This window comes from Chenopodium quinoa, unplaced genomic scaffold, assembly GCF_001683475.1.
Source record: "Chenopodium quinoa cultivar QQ74 unplaced genomic scaffold, ASM168347v1, whole genome shotgun sequence".
In the NCBI taxonomy this organism is placed as follows: domain Eukaryota; kingdom Viridiplantae; phylum Streptophyta; class Magnoliopsida; order Caryophyllales; family Amaranthaceae; genus Chenopodium; species Chenopodium quinoa.
Genome location: NW_018743292.1, coordinates 8,601,416 through 8,623,470, shown reverse-complemented (window position 1 = coordinate 8,623,470; position 22,055 = coordinate 8,601,416). Strand labels below are relative to the sequence as shown.

The window sequence follows — 22,055 nt, the reverse complement described above, 5'->3', positions numbered from 1 at the left end:
TCGTCGAGGAAATCGAGAGATTCCCTCATCAGTCGCTCATTCTCAGCCGAGAAGTGGTGCACTCGAAGGCTCTCAGAGCCAATTTCCACTGGAAGGACGGCTTCGGCACCATACACCAGTTCAAAAGGTGAATGACCCGTTGCCTCTTTTTCAGTTGTCCGAAGGGACCAAAGGGTTCCAGGGAGCTCCTCCAGCCACTTGGACTTTTGATCTTCCACCCTCTTCTTGAGGGCATTTAAGATCTGTTTATTTGCAGCTTCGGCTTGTCCGTTACTTTGCGGGTGGCATACCGCTGAATATGCCAGTTTGATGCCGAACTGATCTGTATACCGCTTCAGCGGTAAGTTATCAAATTGCCTCCCATGATCGAAGACAAATACTCTCGGGATGCCAAAGCGAGTGATGATATTCTGCCAGATAAATTTTCTGACAGTTTGCTCTGTAATGTTCGAGGCTGCTTCGGCCTCGATCCATTTACTAAAGTAGTCAACTCCAACTATCAGCCATTTTTTCTGGTACACAGCCTCTGGAAATGGTCCCAGTATATCCAGTCCCCATTGGGCAAACGGGAGTGGATTAAGGATCGGCTGAAGATCCCTTGTTGGTTGATGGATAACCGGAGCGTATTTTTGACATTTTTCGCATTTCCGAACCAGCTCCTTAGCATCTGCGATCATGGTGGGCCAGTAATATCCAGCCCTCAATGCCTTGTGGGCTAAGGTTCTTCCCCCAATGTGGTTCCCACAGATGCCGAGGTGAATCTCCCGTAGGATATAATCTGCATCTGTTGGTCCCACGCATTTCAGCAATGGGGCTGAGAAGGACTTTTTCAGAAGTTCCCCCCTGAAGACAATGAACCTAGAGCTGGTTCTCTTCATCTTGGAGGCCAAAGCTTTATCTTCGGGAGTTTCTCCCCGAAGCTTGAAAGCTAGGATGGGGTTCATCCAGCTAGGCTCTGGGTCAGCGCAACACACTTCAGGTGCTTCGTCGACACTTCTCTCTCGACGCACTTCTACATATACAGATCTGTTCAGCTCGGTAAGAGATGAACTGGCAAGTTTGGAGAGTGCATCGGCTTGAGTATTCTGACCCCTTGGGATCAACTGAACCTCAAAAATTTTCAGCTCTGCAATGACTGATTTGATCTTGGCAAGATAAGCTATCATGGAGGGCTCTTTGGCCTCGTAGCTGCCACTGATCTGATATGCAACTAGCTGAGAGTCTGTTTTTAGGCAGACATGATCGGCTTCAAGGAAGATGCACAATTCTAGGCCGGCGATTGCTGCCTCATACTCGGCTTCATTGTTCGAGGCCTTAAAAGAAAACTTTAGTGCATACTCAAAGGATTTGCCTTCGGGAGAAGTTATCACTACTCCTGCCCCCGAACCGTTTTCGGTGGAAGATCCATCCGTAAACACGGTCCAGACTTTCTTTTCACTGTCTAGCGCTTCTTGGTATGAGCATTCGGCCAAGAAATCCGCTAGAGCTTGAGCCTTAATGGAAGCCCTCGGACGGTAGCTGATGCTGAATTCGGTGAGCTCAAAAGCCCACTTGGCTAGCCTGCCAGATTTTTCAACCTTGCCGAGAACTTTTTCCAACGGCTGATCAGTTAAGACCACTATCTGATGGCAATCAAAATAGGGCCTCAGCTTCCGAGCAGCTACTACTACCGCGAAAGCGACTTTCTCGAGTAGAGGATAGCGAGTCTCGGCATCCGTCAGTGTATGACTGACGAAGTAGATCGGTTGCTGACTTTTACTTTCTTCCTTCAGCAATACTGCGCTGATGGTGGCTGGGCTAACGGCCACATATAGGTACAAAGTTTCTCCTTCAGTTGGGCTAGCCAGCGTTGGGAGTTGAGCCAGATGCTCCCGAAGCTGTTTAAAGGCGTCTTTTTGCTCTTCCTCCCAAACGAGCTCTTTTGTTTTCGGGAGTTTCAGGGCTTTGAAGAAAGGTAACCCCTTATCCGAAGCTCTGGAAATGAACCTCGAGAGGGCTGCCATTCTTCCGGTGAGCCGCTGAACATCCCGCTTCGTTTTCGGCTCAGGAAGGTCGAGCGCCGCTTTGACTTTGGAGGGATTGGCATCAATCCCCCTTTTGCTGACTATGAACCCAAGGAATTTCCCTGACTTCACGCCGAAGACACACTTCTTCAGATTCAGCTTCATTTGATGCTTTCTCAAGGTGGCGAAAGTTTCAGCCATGTCCTTTACATGGTCTTCTGGTTTTTTGCTTTTGACGATCGAATCGTCAACATAGACTTCCATGTTTCGGCCCTTTTGATCGGCGAAAACTTGATCCACCGTCCTTTGATAGGTTGCCCCCGCATTTTTCAATCCGAATGTTCTCGGTGAGTAGATTCTGGCCGAGAAGCTGAGCTGCTGCTCTTATGCGCTTCTGGTCTTGAGGATGAGGATCCTTTTAAAAATTGAGGGTTCTTTTTCCTCTCTTTTTCATTTTTCCAGGAATCCTCTTCCCACTCTTCCAGTTCCCGGAAGGAAGGAAGCTTCCCACCATCATGGTCTAACTTCCTCCGCTGATGCCGGGTATGCGGAGGAGTTCGATCACGAGGTGGTGGCATATTTTGTGCCCTCATCGCCTCCATGAGCACTGCCAGCGCTCTTGCCACCTCTTCCGAGCTGGGCCCCGTCAAAGGGGTCCTCGGCCGAGTATGGGAATGAGGGCGCGCAGCCGATGGTTGGCTTTGGGGCACTGAATGTGTCCTATGATCGGACTCACCCCTGCTAGACCGAGAGTGACTCGGCCTATAATGAGAGTCATGAATTACGGGAGAAAGGGAATCCTCCTTGTATGATCCTCCCCCCGAGCTGGCACCCTTGGGAGAGTTCCGGTCCGGCGAGGGTGATGGTGTAGGGGTTTTAGGCTTTTCGCCCGCTCCTTGACGGAGGCTTTTGCTCTTGCGGTTCTTAGCCATTGCTACTAAGATAATTGCAAGATGATCTTGGTTAGAAATTTGGCTTAAAGATTTTTGAAAGTCTTCCCCACAGACGGCGCCAAATTGTTTCGGGTGAAAACAATGGGACCTTGCCGAAGGTCCGCTGAAACGGAGAAGACTGGATTCGGTCCAAGTTATGCTGGGCCGAAGGTTTCCTGCACAGTAAACACACGTAAACTAGCCTCGGGGGTGTTGCCGAGGAAGACCCCTCCGATGCTAAAGTCAGTACAATGTGTAGAAAGAGAACACTATGCAAGAGAATTAGTTGCTTGAGGCTTTGCTTGTATATACGAGAATGTATGGGAATCTATGAATGAATCTGAATGTATGAATATTGATGGCTTTTATACCTCTTCATACATGGAGAGGTTGGGCCTTAGCCCAATTGGCTTGCTTTGAGGGCTGACCTTTGACTTTAGCACAATTGGAGAGTTGGAACCTTGACCTTGGGCTTTTAATTGGATCATTTAATGCCTAGGCCCAATTGGACTAAATTGGACCCAAACAACCTCTAATTCGCTTCAAATCCGTTTCCAAATCATGGCTTTCTTCAATTTCCACCCCATAATTCGCAAAATCCCATCAATAATTCCACACTTCTCAATCTTCATCCCCTCACTTTCTTCTCTTTTCAGGCAACCGCGATTCTCACCCTCTATTCTCCTCGGTTACATTTGATCAACACGGCCGTGTCGAAGAAACCCTAAATTTCAATTACGCCTTCAACGGTGATGGTGATGGTGATGGTGATGGTAGTGGCAGTGGAGATATTAATGTGATGGGCTGTTGCAACGGTTTGGTATGTTTTCATGACCAAAATTACAATTTCTACATTTTGCAACCCTGCTACACAACAATGAAGTATTTACTCAGTTTTTGGAGTTTCAAATGAAGTATTATCAGTTTACTACTAGTCTTACTGTGTTTTAAATATTATAAGTTGTAAGGAATTATGGATTAGTGGTAGTTTCATTTATATGTCCTATATATAATATCCGTTTTAATGTAGAATTAAGATGTTCAGCCTTACTAATGTTGAGATTAATTTGCTTTATGTTTTGCATGGTTTCATTGCATTGATGATTGATAAAAGATTATATTATCCCCTTTCTTTATATTTGAATAAATAGAATATTATCACCATTTCAAATTATTTGTAACAATTAGACATTTTCTACTCACATGTAATGTTAAATCATTGCAAATAATTTGAAAAGGAAGCAGTAGAAAATATTCAATTTGCAAAAGGATCAATATCTCGGTGTGTGGTCGTGTTTGCATGAAGTGACCAAGGGAAGCAATATTGGCTTCTAATCTTCTATGTAGACATGACATAACTCGATAGGAGAAGAGACAAAGAAGCTCCCTAGCTAATCTTATAGAAGCAGCTAAACTTTCCAGTTTCCACTTATCACCTTCAATGAAAACATGAGAAATATTATGGAACCGGGCTTGAAAAAGACCATTTTCATTTTACAAAGGGGCTCGGAATCTCTTTTAGAGGGCGTTTAGTTCGCGAAATATAGGTACCAGGTATGAGTATAAAATGACTAAAACCCATACCATAAGTTTGGTTGTTAAAAGTATGAATTTTAAACCCATACCTCAAATCCATGAGGTATGGGGTCTTGGGGGGAGGTGAGTTTGGCTCATTCCATTCCCTTAGGTATCAAATAAAAGTAGAAAATAGTGAGAGATTCCATTCTAGAATTGAACCAAACACTAATATCAAGTTCAAACCCGATATCAGCTTAACCCCATTCCTGATTCTAAACCCATACCACTCTGCGAACCAAACGCCCCCTTAGGAATATGGAATAGATATAGATAGATAACACTGGGATCGAATATATACCAAATGTTTTCAAAAATATAGAATAAATACCAACTGCAGAGAACTCACCCAATTTCAAAGGATAGGTGAATGAAGTAAAAGAGAGAAATAACTCAAAAAATAGTGATCAAGAAGTGAGATTTAGAGTACCAAATTCATTCATGGATAACAGTGGCAAGTACCCTTATTCTGAACCCCAAATCCCAGATTATGGGAAAAAAGAACCCACTGATCTCAATCAGAAGTTCCTTGACTATCACGAACGCGATGTCAAGGAATTATTTACCAGTCAACCGGGCTCGCGCCGAGCCTGATTGGCTGATGATGAAATTATGCGTGGTCTCCGGCTTTCAACTTCTGACAGAGCCTGATTGGCTGATGATCTAATGTGAGATCTCCGGCCTTCATCCGCTAATTAGTCAAACATGAGATGTGATAGGATTATAGATTGTGCAAAGAAGCCACGGGGCAAGGTAAATGCTGTTAAATTACAATCCAAGAATCTTTCAATGTTATTGTACACTTTTTGTTAGTATTTTAGTTGAAAGTGAAAGTCGGATTCTCTACGAATAATTTACATTTGCTTATTGTATTTTACAAACAGCGTAAGTGGCCAGAGCTAGTTGGAGTACAAGGGGAGAGAGCTGCTGAAATCATCAAGCAACAAAATCCCTATATTATTAGGACCCCACTTATACTACATAGATTAACAATTACCGTGGACATGAGGTATGTTCGGGTTCGGGTTCGTGTTCGTGTTAGTGATTTTGGGCCTTTTGGCACTGTGGTTAGTACTCCTGTAGTGGGGTAATGCCATGGAGCAATGTTACTACTGTACCATCTTAACTTTTAAGTTATTTTACTTGATGGCTGATGTATGTACCTTGAGTCTTTGAAGGACTTCAATTCCTTCAAATATGTATAATAAAAAAACAATAGTAATGGTTTAAGACTCTTGAGGCAAGGTGATGGAGTAGTGACATTGCTCTCGTCTTTTATTCATGAGATCTAGGATTAAATATCATGGGACTCATTTGGGACCTCAAATGAGTCCCATCTTCTTACCATTAAAAAAAATGGTTTAAGACTCTTAAATGTTGTAAATTAAAGTTTTTGCTTAGAGCACTCCCAGCAGTGAGGAGAAAAGCCCTCACAAGTAAAAATAAGGGTGTAAAAAAAATCCGAACACTACATCAGTGAGCGAAAAAACACTCACCGATGAGTGAAAATAAAAACCCTCAAGAGTTGAGGGCTTTTGGTGATGAACAGTAACATGTGGCCCCCACTGCTTTTGTTGTTTTTTTACAACGGTTATATTTTGTATTTGAAATATAACCGTTGTAATTATTTTTTAAAAAAAAAAAATTCACCAACGACCATAAAATTTTTTTCTCTATAAATAGACATGCATTTTGATATACTTTCAAAAAAACCCATAAATTAGAGAAATTAACATATTTTCCCAATTTCTTCTTGTTATTATTATTATTATAATTATTTCTTATAAAAAAAATTTCTAGTTAGTATTATTAATATTTTTAAATGTAATTATAAATTTTTATTAAATTATTTTTAAACGTAATTAAAAAATAAATTAAAAAATAGTGGAGGAGAAAGTGATGAGAGGTTTTTTTTCTCCTCATTGCTGTGGTGAAAAAAACATTTGATGAGAGAAATTGTATGGGAGGAGTGAGAAAGTGGGTAGAGAGAGATTGAGAGGTTTTTTTTTTCCTCACTGCTGAGAATGGTCTTATAAACATGTATCTCTAACATTTTGGCATTTTAACGTCTAAGCTTTTAGCTGAAATTCTTTTTGTTAAAAAGTATTCTCTAACATGTTTGTATGTTTCTTCATGTATCTCTTCACAATAAAACCAAGTTATTGAAGAATTATGAGGCCGGTAGGATTGTTATAACAGATGTGGGGAAAAAGAAAAATGACTAATAACACACATAAATTTACGTGGTTTACTAATAACGTTGGCAATATCCACAGACAAACGAATAGAATAGTTTTATTGATCTAAAGGAATTAAACAAATTACATATTAATAATAAATACTCCGTATCACAGTATCTAGGAAAACCTTAAGGAATTTTATATAATACTTCCTAAAACATAAATGAAATCGCAAAAGTCGGAAACCTAACCTTCACAAAGTAGCTTCCTTTGTTCATCCGTTCTGCTAGGGTGGGCTAACCAATACTCCGTACTCTTCAATCCGGTTTGGACTTTTTTTATTCACTCAATCTAATTTTTTAAGTGCCCTCATTGATACTTTTTGCAGTATTTATTTGACTTATTTTAATCAATGTTTATGAGTCTATTAACCTATATTAAAAACAAATCTTTTCATAACACTTGTCATTACCTTATGAAAAATTTTCCCGCCTTTATCACTTCTCTCTCTTTTTTTTTTCTTTTTTTTTCTTTTTTTTTTTTGCAAAATCTTTAAGTAAACTATTTATATCTTATGATATTTTCTTTCCCGTTAAACAATCATATTCCATAAATACCCAAATGAAATATTTTTTAATATCTTTTATATACTTTATATTTTGTAATATTTTGTCAAAAATATTTAACAACCGTGCATTGCACGGGATTTTAACCTTGCTATATACTAAAGGCGAAACCTGGAATGACACTTGTCATTTCTAGGTTAAAAAATTTCCCGCCTTTTTTTTCATATTTTAATGACATTTATTTTATAACCTACAATAATAATTATTTTCATTTTGAAAATATATTTAATCCAATTATACTCATTTTCTTTTACACATATTTTATATACTATGAAACTTTTAGTTATAAAATACTAACATAGATTAAAAGTAACGTATTGTAGTATATTATTTTCCAAGATTATTATAATATTATCAATATCAATTTTTTTCTCCAACTTTTATTATTTGACAAGAAAATTTATTTTAATTAAGAAAGAAAAATCATTTTGGTAGCATACTTTGTATAAATCTTAAAATTGCATAACATTTATAAGAACAAAATCATTTTGTTATAGTATACATAACATATATTGGAAAATTTAATCTAATTACTCTAAATATTTACGTGATTATTTAAAAAATAATATCCCCTACTACTCACTCTAAAAACATATTTAAAAAATTGATTACGGAATACTAATTATTGTAAAGTAAAATAAAATCAACTAAATTTTCATATTATGCCCGTCAAAGTGTGTCAGCAATTTAAGGATAAATGTATATGAGTTTGTATATGGGTACTAATCTAAGCTAATATTTTAATTTTCTTATATGAACCTTATAGCTTCTAAATTTCTATATTATTATATATTTTTTTTATACAATCCAATTCAATAACCTTTACGTATCTGGTATTGGTATAAACTAAAATTCAAGTTATTTTGTTACAAATAATTATTTTAGATTAATTATTGTTGAATTAACACCATTATTTATAATTTATCTGTTATATAATTTAATTATGACCGTGCATGGCACGGGACTTAACTTAGTTATACATAATTTTGGACAGGTTATCTAATTGGAAATTTATTAGAGAAGATGTCTATAAAAATTTTGGACTACATAAAGATGGGGCTTGAATATGGGAAATGAAGATCTATGTACTACTTATAAGTGAGAAAAAACGATTTGCTTGGAGTTTATTGTGGGTTTTACCATATTTTTCCCTTTAAATATGATGTTAGTTCTAACAAAAAGTAATTTTAATGTCCTTTAAAAAAAAAAAAACACAGTAGTTTTAATGGGTTAATAATTAATTAATTAATCTATTTAAGTCAATAATAAATTTGATTCCATTGAAAAAAGAAAAAAAGCATTAATAATATGAAATTGTTAGGGCTATGTATAGCAAAACCCAAAAAAAATATAATCTTAGTAGATTTCACTTTTTATAATTGATAATAAAAAATATTGCTGGTTATAAAATTTTGCATCAGCATGTGTGCTCCAGCTTCCACTTAACAAAAAAAAAAAAGGAAAAACACACTTTAATAATTCCAATTTTGTCTGATTTACTTTAATAATCCCAACTTTTGATTATTCTACGATTTACAATAATCTCAACTTTCACTTGTGTTTTCTTCTAATAATCCCAAATCGGTCAACCAAAAGTCAACTACCTATTATTCTAGGTAACTTGACACATGTCAAGTCATAATTCGTTCAAAAAATTAAAAAAAATTAAAGTAAAATTAATAGAAAAAAAGGGGGGAAAAAACAAAAAAACCAAGCCACCACTAGCCCACAACCACAAGTGGTGGCACTCCCCTCCCAAGCCCTCTTTGAACCACCCCCTCCCTAACGCCAGCTCTCGAAACCTCCCCTAAAACCGCTCCACCTCCACAAAACCGGCTCCCTCCCTCCCCCCACCCCCTAAACTAGCGATAGCCAAAGCCCCGAAATCGCCACCCATAACCCCGAAATAGCCAACGACCCTGACCGAAATCGTCCCCCTCGCCTCCCTCCACCCCCGAAACCACCTGTAACACTAATCCTAACCGTCGAAATCACCTCCCTCACCCCCGAAACCACCAAAAACGCAACCCAAACCCTTTCTCTCTCCTCCATGTGCCGGAAAACACATTCAAACGGTGTGAGGGGCATTTTCCCAGTGTGGGGAGAAGGCGGCGAGGTCGGAAATGCAGGTTTAGGGGATCGAAGAGGGTGGTTTTGGGTGGGGATTGCCGATTGGGGAAGGGTGGCCACCAGCGTTTGGTAGCTGGTGGTCTTTGATTTTTTTTTTGTTTTTGATTTAAATTACTTTATTTTTATTTTTTTGAACCAATTACCATGGAACACGTATCAAACAAATTGTTTTAAATTTTTTTAAAACTTTTTTTCACATAAACGGTAATCCCGATTAAAGTTGGGATTATTGAAAAATAATCAAAAGATAGGATTATTCAAAATAAATTGGACGGATTATTAAAGTGTATTTTTTTGAAACAAAAAAACATTGTAACAGACAATGGTCCATGGTCCAAATCAAGCAATAACGAGTTCAAGCGATCCGTGCGCGGTGAAGCGGGAAATCTAACAAATCGACCCAAATCCAAAATTCCAGTTGCGCGGCAAACGACGGCTTCCCTTTCTCATTTCACCGGTCTCAAAAATCGAACTTAGAGAGAAAAAATTAGAGAGCTCAGTAGAAAGATTCACTATCAAATTTCAGAATAATCACCATTTTCAGCAATTTTTTTTGGTGTGTAAGTAATCTGCAATCTTTATCTCTTTTACCTTCTTAAATTTCGTCGATACCCTCTACATTTGCAGTTTTGCTGTCAATTTCCCCCAATAATATAATGAATTTTTTTATGTTTTTATTGGGTTTAGCTCAATTAATAATTATTCAAATTCAAATTGGGATTTCCCGTTTTCAATTAGTTATGTTTGTGTATAATTAATTGGCTAGGGTTTCGCTTAAAATTGACTTCTATGGTTTTTTCGTTTTTAATCATGTAATGTATTACGGGATTCGAATGTACTCAGTTTTGTAGTGATCTCACTGATCTGCGGTTTCTATTTCCTTGTTCATATAATGAAGTAATTTAAATTAGTAATTGTTTAAAATATGAAGTATATTATCTTTAATTTATGAAGAATACAGGACAAACATCAGAAATGAAGGAGGATGTGATATAATGTGAATAATTTACTGGGAATTAGACAGAGAATTGGTAGGAATTGAGATGAGTATCAATGTTGGCAACAATTCTTTGTAACAATTTACATTTGACACCCAAGCTTAGAATAACTGAATCTTTTTTGAGAATGGAGAAGTTATTGACTATTGTTATGCTTAACAGCTTGCGTTGCTAGCATAAAACAAAGCCGCAGTCTGCAGACTGGTTGCCAGCTTCTGTTTATTTTTTTAGTTGCTGAAACATTCACTGTAGTGTATCTTGATGTGGATCAGAGTTTCTGGGGTTCCTAATGTTGCATTTTGTTAGGGCAATATTGTGTTGTGGATGGAAATGTTGATTTGATTAATCCAATTGTTGTCAAGTTTACTGACATGGGTTCTGAAACTCTGAATTATAAGTTGCAGGTTTATCTTTGAACGATGTAATTGCACACATGTTTACAAATTCTTATGCAGGTAGTAGTGGTGAATCAAGTTGTTTGAACTGTTCTACAATGGGCAAGAATGCCAGACCTACGCGCAAAAGAGATATCTCTTCACTGCATCCATTTGGTCACTTGAGACAGTCTAGCATACTGGATCATCTTCAACCCATGGGAAAATCGAAAAAGAGGCAAACTGACAATATTCCTGAGGCAACTACTTCTGGAGCCAGACATCCTGAAGGACAGTCTGAAGTGCAGAGGCCTCATATTGAAGAGATGTCAGAAAAAAGTCATACACTTGAATTATCTGTGCCATCATACTGTTTGCCTCCAGTTCAGAAAAGAGAAGAGGAAGCAGAAGTCGGACCTGATTGGGATCAGAAAGCCAACAGCTTGCTGCGAAAACATTTTGGGTATTCCGGGTTGAAAAGTTTTCAAAAGGAAACTCTTGGTGCTTGGTTTGCTCATCAAGATTGTCTTGTTCTAGCAGCAACAGGGTCTGGTATATTTTTCTGCATCTTATATGTTTCCAATGTGTATTCTTTGTGTCAATGCTATTTATGCCTAATTGCCTATATGTTTCTGCAGGGAAGTCTCTGTGCTTTCAGATACCTGCACTTTTGACAGGGAAGGTTGTGGTTGTGATTTCTCCATTGATAAGCTTGATGCATGACCAGTGCTTAAAGCTAGCAAAACATGGGATCTCTGCATGTTTCCTTGGATCTGGACAACCAGATAATAGCGTTGAGAAGAAAGCAATGAATGGCATATATTCCATCATATATGTTTGCCCTGAGACATTGTTAAGGTAAATCAATATACATCATCTGGCGGTGCTTTTCATTTAAAAGTGTTTCTTAATGCCTTGCTAGTATCACGTGGGAGCGTATCATGTCAGCTTATAAGGTCTATATTGCAGATTAATAAGTCCACTTCAGAGGCTTGCAGAGAACGTTGGAATAGCTTTATTTGCCATTGATGAAGTACATTGTGTTTCAAAATGGGGACATGATTTTAGACCTGATTACAGGTTTGATTCTCGCTTACCCTGGATGCCTGATGCTTTTATGACTATATGTTCATCAGCTTTCTTTTTCATGATGCATGGTTTTATTACATTGCTATTTTTTATACTACCTCCGTTTCATATTTTTTGCAATTTTGGGGTATTATTTGTGAGATATTAAATATTCCAATGTTGCAAAAAATATGAAACGGAGGTACTGAGGTAGTATACACAATTTTTATTTATTTATTTATTTTTTTAAAAAAAAAGCATGTATGTTGAGATTTACGTTAAAATTTCAATGTTCTGCTGTTAACTCTCCATGCTAGCTGAATCTCATTAATTGCTGAAGTGCTCCCATGTGAATGAGGTCTAATTCTTAGCTGTATTTGCAAATATAATGGTTTTGAATGTGAGTTAAACTGCAAATGGTAGCAACTTTAAATAGTTCCTGCTGAGAGTAGGATTGGGGCATTATGACTAACATTTTCCTTTTCTACTATGGATAAAGATGTATAGGGTCGTTGGCAAGAAAGAACATCACCTGTTTTTAACCTAAAAACTTCTTCTGTCTGAGAATCATACTTATATTCCATTTGACATGGGTGGCTTACCTTGACCATAAATTTGTCAAAACTATATTGATTTATGATGTGAATTAGATTTTCATAATCATCTCAAATTCTTAACTTCTCAAGTAGTTTTCATTTTAACACTTCTACTCTCTGTTCCTTATATTGCTACATGATTTTTTGGTGCAATGTTTTATAGTTTTCATAGTATATTTGGTTGAGTGAAATGAAGAAAAAGGAAAATGGTGGGACCACATTTCTTTTTGTCGAGAGATTATTGTAATGGACTGCTAGGATTCACTATTAATTCAGGTACTTAATTTGTTTTTTTGGTATAATAAAAGGAGATTCTCTCCCTCTAATAATGTCTGTTGGTATTATATATTGCTTAAATGGTATCATTCTTAATAGTTAATACCAACATAGAATTCAGTTAATAATTTGATACCAACAAAATTGTTGGTATTAGTAAAGAAGTATTTTGGTACAAAAGTAATACCATCTAAACACAATTTAATACCAATGAACACTATTAGAGTCATAGAAGAGTAAAAGCCTGAGAATTTCTCTCAAATAAAAAAAGAGTAATAAGCAAGCAAAATGATTGTTTTGGCTTAATTAGTGTAATTAAAATAATTACTACCTTCTCATTTTTGAGAGGTGGAGATCTTTCCCAATGTTTATATCTGAATATCTCTACAAAATTCTGATGCATTTTTTCTCTCTTCAACTTGCCTTTTATTGTACACTTCCTACATATCTACATTTCCCTTGTTAAGCTAACACATTCTTCTTGCATTGATTGTCATCAAAACTAACTCAACAGTTGGCTTACCACTCTACCCTTATGCTTCTTCCTGCCATATGTGATCAAATTAGGATTATTAATTTGATTCCTTGTATGGGACCACACCATAAATAGCACGACTCATTCTTATAGGGGATATCTCAAAAAGGAAAATGGATCCATACTACAGTGACAGAGGGAGTTTCATTATATAATAGTAGAGTATTTGCAGTTGATAGTATGGTATATTAGTGGAAATTAATGTTTGCATTGACTGTGCTGAATCACAACAGTCAAATATGGCATATTACTTTGAGATGGATTCAGTATCTTCTTAGTTTAGAAAATTAAATAATATCTCAATCATATGAAGCTTCTACTTTTGATTCTCAAGAAAATAAGAACAACAATGAACAATCCATTGAATAAAGAAATTAAAGTGAACTATTCTATGTTTGACTAGTCTCCCAATTGTAAATGACGTTTCTCCCAATAGTTTCTTTCCCCTATCTCCTAATAGTAATATCAACTTGCAAGGTTTCTAAAATAATCCACCTTTGACTCTTTGAGGCTCTCATGTATCAATGGAACTACTGGCCTTGGGCAATTGCCATCTCATTCCAATTTGGATCAAAAGGAGTAGATGGGAAAAAGAGAGGGATGGGTGAGTTACATTAAAAAAAAAATGGAAGGCAAAGAATACATGTGGTGGTTGGTGGGAGAAAAATGGAGAAAGTTATTTAAGAAGAGAAGCTTTAGATTATAGGGGAAGGTACTATTAGTTTTTGATAATACCTTTTGACATCCTTGTGCAGTTGTGCCGAATAATCATCTTGTAAATGTTGGTGGAATATTACACTATTAAGATTTTGGATCATTTTTGGATGGAATCCCTCAAAACTTACGCCAATTTAGGGATTATTGTCTGTTAGAACTACTATCAATGGACCTAGCAAACTGGGGATATATTTATTTTAATTCTTATTGTTAATTATCCAGCTTCAGATTCAAGTCATTCAACTAAAAATTTAGCTTGCCGGAGTTGCAGGTGTTTGTCTCCTTGCTATCCTACAAGGCTATAACAAATAATGCCCAAAGCTTTTCTGTGTTTTTTTTTGAAAAAAAAAAAAAAATCCTTTTTTGATCGTCTTTGGCTTATATATCAAATTACCAGTAAGTAGTTTGGTAGAAATCTAGTTGCGGAGCTTACTGCATTCTGCTTGGTCAATCAAAAGATTTCTTCTGGACAAAGTTGAGAGCCATATCACTGTCATTTTGCTAATGGAAATTCACTTTACTCAGCTGTCTGTTTTTGTCTTCATATTGTTCCGTGTTAAATGAGTGTAGAGCAAGGGATATCAATATATCTATGTTTCCAAAGTTGATCAGTTTGTTGTTAAACGGTATATATTCAATTAATTATCTTTGTTCTTGTAGGCGAATGTCTGTGTTACGTGAAAGTTTTAGTTCCAGCAGCTTGGATTTCTTGAAATTTGACATTCCAATAATGGCATTAACTGCTACTGCCACTGATCATGTCAGAGAAGACATTCTTAAGTCACTTAAATTGTCAAAGGATGCAAAAATTGTGCTTACAACATTCTTCCGTCCAAACCTTAAATTCTCAGTATGTCTTCTCTTTTATAAGATCATGTCTTGTAACATCTCTCTTGGTTGTGCCGATTTCCAATTTAGATCCCAGGGCATGTATTCTTTTTTATTCTCGGTCTTAATGTTTATTGATTTGTTATCATGCAGATAATGCATAGTAGAACATCATCTCCATCATCTTATGTTAAGGATTTCCAAGATTTAGTAAAAGTATACTCTAACAAGAAGACAACAAAAGAAAGCAGTGGTCGTACTGGGAGTGTCACGGAAGATCTTGAAGATTCGTTAGAAGACTCTGATAGCATGTCTGATACCAGTAATGTGGATGAACAGGATGATGAGTTGAGTTCACATAGAAAAATGGGTTTCAGTACCTCAAAAGAAAGACAGTTATCAGTTGAGTTCCTGGAAGATGATTTTGATGACATCCAGACTGCAGATGACTTCGATGGTATGTCTGCATTTGGTTTTTCATCTAAACTCGATTGGCGTTTACTCTTAAGTCTTTACCACGTCCATGGTATTTACTCTTTTTTAAAAATTAATTATAATGTCATTGCAGTTTCTTGCGGTGAGTTTTGTGGGACGCCTCTGGTTGATGGTGTACAGCTCAGCGAGTCCACTGAATTACCACATCCTACTCCACAACCAGCAGAAAGTTCTCAATACGTGAGTTGTTCTTTGGAACAAGGGCCAACCATCATATATGTTCCTACCAGAAAACAAACGGTAGCTATAGCAAAATATCTTCGGGCAAAGGGTGTAAAGGCTGAGCCTTATCATGCAGCGGTAATCTTTTTTTCATTTAAAATGTGTAAGCTAAGGATATGCTTATGACTATATATTGGTGGTGTATTGGGTGCAATTGGTAGTAATAGGTCCAAATTTATCAGGTTCCTAAAGATATCTTCATGCCATACTTTGCTTGTGCCTAGTTGTTTGTAATATGGATTTTCCTTTCCTCTTGCGTATTTTGCTTCCTATTGAAACATGTTCTTTCATGTGGCATATAAGTTTCTAAGATCTAATGGTTTGACTTTTTTTCTCAGTTGCCAAAGTCACATCTTAGACGGGTCCATAAGGAATTTCATGAAGATGCTCTAGAAGTAGTTGTTGCAACTATTGCTTTTGGAATGGGCATTGACAAACTAAACGTACGAAGGATTATTCATTATGGGTGGCCTCAGAGTCTAGAAGCATATTATCAAGAAGCAGGGCGTGCTGGACGAGATGGGAAATTAGCAGATTGCACTCTGTATGCCAACCTTTCTAAAATTCCAACTCTTCTACCTAATAAAAGAAGTGAAGAACAAAAGAAAAATGCATACAAGATGCTAGCTGATTGCTACAGATATGGTATGAATACTTCTATTTGCCGTGCAAAAGTATTGGTTGAATACTTTGGGGAGGTGTTCCATCAGGAGAGGTGTATGACATGTGATGTGTGCAGAAATGGACCTCCTGAATTGCAGAATATGAAAGCTGAAGCTAATATTTTCATGCAAGTTATTGCTGCCCACTACAAACAGCAAGGTGCAGAATATTCGTATGATGATCTTATAGGTGGTGATATGGGGACAAGCAGATCAAGTGAGAGGCTAACTCTAAGGTTGATTGTGACAAAGATAAGGGAACATTCTCAGCAATTTCTAGCTAGTGATCAGCTATGGTGGCGAGGTCTTGCTCGTCTTATGCAGGACAAAGGTTTTATCAGAGAGGGGGGTAACATGATTGGTGTTCAAATAAAATGCCCTGAGCCAACTAATCAGGGACTTAAATATCTTGAATCTGGTATGGAGCAAGATTTTTATGCTTATCCTGAGGCTGATATGCTGTTATCAGCCACTCGAGAACAACAGCCTTTTTCTTCTTTCTCAGAGTGGGGCAAGGGATGGGCAGACCCTGAGATCCGCAAACAGCGTCTAGCTAGGAGGAGAGCGTTTAAAAAACCGCGAAAATCTCGTAATAGAAAGAGTAGAAAGCAGTCAAATTCAATGACAGTCAAAGAACGAATATCTGCTAGGCTCTCAAAATGGAAGAGATGATTACTTTAGAACTTATCTCTTTAGATGTTTCAATTGGTTCTTTGATCATTTGATTTGCGCCTCAGTTAGCAGAGCAAGGCCAAGTGATCCCATGTAATTGTACTTGTACATTCTACATTAGTCAGTAATGCAAATTTTGTTATTTAATTTGAACAAACCATTACCTTCTTAATGTTTGCTGCAAAGATTTATGCTAGCACTCAGCTGAACATGTGAATCTTGATGCTCGCACCGAGCTTGAAAGTAGACTTGTTTGTATATATAAAGTTGATGTATTCACTTTAGTGTAAAATTAGGAATGTATATCTTTCATAGAAAGGCATATATCATATATCTGAACAATACTCCCAAACTGACTTAAGTATACAAATTTCCTACCTGTATGAAAATAACTAGAAAGACTGAGGAAGAAAATGCTGTCAAACTTCCCCCAAAACTGGGCAGTTCCATTTACCGGAGAGCTGGAGAATTCTGATACATAGCTTAGCCTTAACAATTCTGTTCAAATCTCAGCACCAGGCAGTCAGACATCAGAATACCAAAACAGGGAGTCCTAAACATTTATCCTATATTTGCAAGTCAACAGTTGCGGTTTTTATTTTTATTTTTTTATTTTTTTTTATTGCAGTTAGCCAGGTACTCAACATTGAATATTCAGTTCCAAGGAATTAGTTCCTGTGGTGCATCAGGACGGTAGGATGGTACCATCTCAACCGGCATAATTGAACAGCAACTAACAGATCACAGCAGTTCATAAAAGTATGCTAATACATTATCCAATATTAGGTAAACGAGCAACTTATGGACATGGAAGAAGATATCGAGGGAAGAACTTTGATTGTTAATCTAAATCAAACAATGTCGTATAAAGAACATATTTTGTCAATATTGGATCCTAATTAGGAGCATTACATCCTAGCATAACATCAAAAAGGGAATTAAAAGATGCCTCTTAATTTTGTATATACACTCTATAATTCATCATGAGATTCGTCTTCTTCAGAGTCATCAGCAGGCTTGCCACCACTTTTTTCGTAAGCTTGTTTGATCACAGGGTTACAAACAGCTTCCACTTCTTTCATCTTCTCTTCAAAGTCTTCCTTCTCAGCGTTTTGGTTATCATCTAACCACTCAAGTGCTTCTTTCAAGGCTGCCTCGATCTTCTCTTTGTCATCAGAGTCAATCTTATCAGCAAGCTTGTCTTTATCATCAACTGTGCTCCTCATGTTGTAGATATATGTCTCAAGCTTGTTCCTCGCGTCCACTTTTTCCCTCAACTTCTTATCCTCCTCGGCAAATTCCTCAGCCTCTCTCACCATTCGGTCTATCTCTTCTTGGCTTAGGCGGCCTTTTTCATTTGTGATGGTTATAGTTTGCTTGTTCTTGGCTGCCTTGTCCTCTGCTGTTACATGGAGAATACCATTGGCATCCACCTCAAAGGTCACCTCAATTTGAGGTACTCCCCTACAATAAGTAAGCACATACGAAAAAGTTTATCAGTAAAGAGGCATAATCACTATGCAGGTAAAATAAAGCGTCTATCTAGGAGTTTATTAGCATAAACTAAACACGAAACTGATCGAGATGATTACCTTGGAGCAGGTGGAATGCCAGAGAGTTGAAATTTTCCGAGTTCACGACAATCCTTGGTTAAGGTTCTTTCACCTTCAAAGACCTTAATATCAACTGTGGTTTGCTGGTCCTGATAAGTGCTGAAAATTTGAGATTTCTTTGTTGGAATGACTGTATTTCTTGGAATCAATTTAGTCATCACTCCACCAACAGTCTCAATACCCAAACTTAAAGGAGCCACATCAAGAAGAAGGAGACCTACATTCAACATTATGCAATAAAATCCATTAATGTTAATAACAAAGTGAGTGAATTACTCACAGGAAAAGGTCTAAAATACAGCAAAATCTGGCCAAAGAAGCAGAGTTATGAATTCTTTTTTTACCTTGAGTTTCTTCACCTCCTTCACCACTAAGAACACCACCTTGAACAGCAGCACCGAAGGCGACAGCTTCATCCGGGTTTACACCCTTGTTAGGCTCCTTACCATCAAAGAGATCCTTCAAAAGCTGCTGAATCTTAGGGATCCTAGTACTTCCACCAACAAGCACAATCTCTTTAATATCAGTCTTCTTCAACCCTGCATCTTGCAAAGCCTTCTTGACTGGACTCATTGTCTTCTTAAACAAGTCCATGTTCAACTCCTCAAACCTCGCCCTCGTCAATGGCTCAGAGAAATCAACCCCATCAACAAGAGCTTCAATCTCAACCCTAGCTTGGTGCTGACTACTGAGTGCCCTCTTAGCCCTCTCACATTCCCTCCTCAACTTTCCGAGCGCCTTCTTATCCTTGCTAATGTCCTTGTTGTGCTTCTTCTTGATCAACTTGATGAAATAATCCATGATCCTATGGTCAAAGTCCTCACCTCCCAAATGGGTATCTCCACTAGTGGAAAGAACCTCAAACACACCATTGTCAATAGTCAAGATGCTAACATCAAATGTTCCACCACCAAGGTCATACACCAAAATGTTCATTTCTCCTCCTTTCTTGTCCAAACCATAAGCAATTGCTGCGGCCGTGGGCTCGTTGATTATACGAGCCACATTTAGCCCGGCAATTGTACCGGCGTCCTTGGTGGCTTGTCTTTGGGCATCGTTAAAATAAGCTACAAGAAAAAAGACATTGATCTTATGAGAAACCATCTGAAGTATTCTCATTCTAAACTTTTCGTGTAAAATATCAATGTACAATTACTTGTCAATACTGATACAGTAACGAATACTTAAATAAAACTTATGCATAACCTTAAACGACAGGTAATATTGTAGGCAAACGAAAGAAATTACCTGGAACAGTGACGACTGCGTGTTTAACTGTTTTACCCAGATAAGACTCAGCAGTCTCCTTCATCTTTTGCAAGATCATAGCACTGATTTCTTCAGGGCTAAACACTTTAACACCATCCTTAAGTTTCACCTGAATATAAGGCTTCCCTTCTCTATTAACAACTTTATAAGGCAACATTTTCATATCTCTTTGAACCTCAGGATCATCAAACCTACATCAATTACCAAAAATAGTAAGTCCCATTTTGTTACATACCATAAGTCCAAAAATAAAATTAAAAAAAAAAAAAAAAATCGTTACATTACGGGTTTAAATTACACTATCAATGTGACAATTAATTCCGAACATATGACTTACTTTCTACCAATAAGACGCTTAACATCGAAAACGGTTCGATCCGGGTTAAGAGATGCTTGATTCTTAGCTGCTTCTCCAATTAATCGTTCAGTGTCAGTGAAAGCCACCCAAGAAGGAGTGATCCTATTACCTTGATCATTGGCTATGATTTCAACATGACCATCTTTATAAACTCCAACACAGGAATATGTTGTACCCAAATCTATTCCAATTACTGTCCCTTTTATTGTTTGATCATCTGCTGCTACTGTCACTCCTAGCATAAACTCTGAAAATAATTTTAAAAGATAAAAAGTCAGATTCTTGAACCATATCATAATGTGATCAGATGCATATAAATTAACAAAAATTTAAGTAAGATGATATGGGTACTTTAGTTTTAGAAAAATTAATGAAAAATACACATTAACAATAATAATAACAAAGATTAATTATACGGGTTTGTACCCGAGATGTGATCAAATCCCGCCTACATCATTTACGACTCTATACAAGTAACAAAAAATTATTAAAAGGGTAAAAGAGAAACTGACCTGAAACAAAGAGAAGAAGGAAGTATAATGCCAAATTCTTAGAAGAACACCGCATTGTTACAGATCAAAATTGTGTCACCTTTGCAAAAAATGTTAAAAATTTCGTACTAAAATTTATAATAAGATCACAGAGAATATTTGTTGAATGTTGATTTTGATGATGAGAATAATTAAGAATTGGAAGAGCGTTAAGTATTTATAGCTTATCATAAATTGTATGTTGGTTCAGGACCTTTTTAATATTTGACGAGGTTAATTAGGACATTGCTAGAGTGTTCTTCCCAGTGATTTTATTGCACGTCATACTTTTGTTGTAAATAAGTGTTGGAACCAATTAGAATTTGACACGTCAGTATTATGATGGTGGCAATTTCTTTAATTGGTGTGTTACTTGTTATTTCCCGAAACTTCTTGATTTCTATAGACACTGTGAGAGAAAGCAATATTAAAATAAATAAAATAAAGTGAGAACTCACCCGAGACACCCCTCCAAAAAAAAGAAAAAAAAAACACACTTTTTTTTTTATGTAATAAATAGTTTAGTGCTGTACGTTACACGAATTAAATAGCTATTATTTGTTTAAAATAGTTGTTAATATTTTTTATTTGTAAAATAGTGTAATCATAATTTCATTAATTTATTTTGAGAGAAGTACTGACGTATTGTATCTATTTAATCATGAAAAATAGAAGGAAAAAAAAGGGATGATGTCAAAAATAGTTTAGGCGGAAAAAATTTTCATAGAAAGTTGACATGTATCCCTTAATGATGCCAGCATATTTTGTTTAAGTAATAGTTAATTGATTATGGATTTGAATGTTTGATGTAGTTACTTAACTGCTTAGAAAATCGAATGAATCGGATCAAAAACTGAAAGTTAAATAGAGTAATTCAAAAATCATAGAGTTAGAGCTGGTATATGTTTCTTATTATATTATCTCATATCATGTTATATTGTGTGATGTTTGTGTTCGAAGATATGAGTTGAAGAACCTTAACATTAACCCAACTTGTTTAATTAAACATGACGTGTCATATTGTGTCAGCCCATATAATTAAATGTGTCACACTAATCCACCTTTTTTGAGTTCGATTTGTGTCATGTTATACTTTATTAAAAATAGTTAGCAATATTCATAAGATTCATTATCATTTTCATATATTATTAGTTGTTTTTATAAGGAAGTTGAGTTGTGTTAGTTTTGTGTTGGGAATCTCAACACCTACTTCACCTATTTAATTGAACGTGTAGTGTATGTTGAACTGTTTAATAAATTGCATAAACCCTTAACACTAACCCTTTTTTTCCGTATTCAACTCAAGTCATGTCAGCTTTTGCCAACTCTACATAGAATAAAATATAAGACCCAATCACGAAACTCAACTACCAATACAACTTACTACGTAGTTGTA

At 36.6% G+C, this 22,055-nt stretch overlaps 2 protein-coding genes across 3 annotated transcripts; one reads left to right on the top strand and one right to left on the bottom strand.

The window, feature by feature from the left end:
- The first annotated feature begins 9,677 nt into the window (after positions 1–9,677).
- Positions 9,678–17,344, top strand: LOC110736869 (ATP-dependent DNA helicase Q-like SIM). Of its 2 annotated transcripts, none has more exons than XM_021917201.1 (8): positions 9,678–10,006; positions 10,900–11,370; positions 11,457–11,676; positions 11,788–11,898; positions 14,671–14,860; positions 14,992–15,295; positions 15,407–15,633; positions 15,894–17,344. In XM_021917201.1, exons 2-8 carry the CDS (start codon positions 10,938–10,940, stop codon positions 16,887–16,889), a joined length of 2,481 nt encoding a protein of 826 aa, XP_021772893.1. In that variant the 5' UTR covers positions 9,678–10,006; positions 10,900–10,937; the 3' UTR covers positions 16,890–17,344. The 2 variants fall into 2 exon arrangements, with proteins under 2 accessions (XP_021772893.1, XP_021772892.1); XM_021917200.1 differs by having other exon boundaries at positions 10,849–11,370.
- Positions 17,345–17,639: 295 nt separating this feature from the next.
- LOC110736867 (luminal-binding protein 4-like) lies at positions 17,640–20,911 on the bottom strand. The gene is made up of 6 exons (XM_021917199.1): positions 20,642–20,911; positions 20,109–20,376; positions 19,751–19,962; positions 18,847–19,569; positions 18,482–18,719; positions 17,640–18,353 (listed from the first exon to the last, which is right to left on the bottom strand). Exons 1-6 carry the CDS (start codon positions 20,694–20,696, stop codon positions 17,861–17,863), a joined length of 1,989 nt encoding a protein of 662 aa, XP_021772891.1. The 5' UTR covers positions 20,697–20,911; the 3' UTR covers positions 17,640–17,860.
- Positions 20,912–22,055: the final 1,144 nt, after the last annotated feature.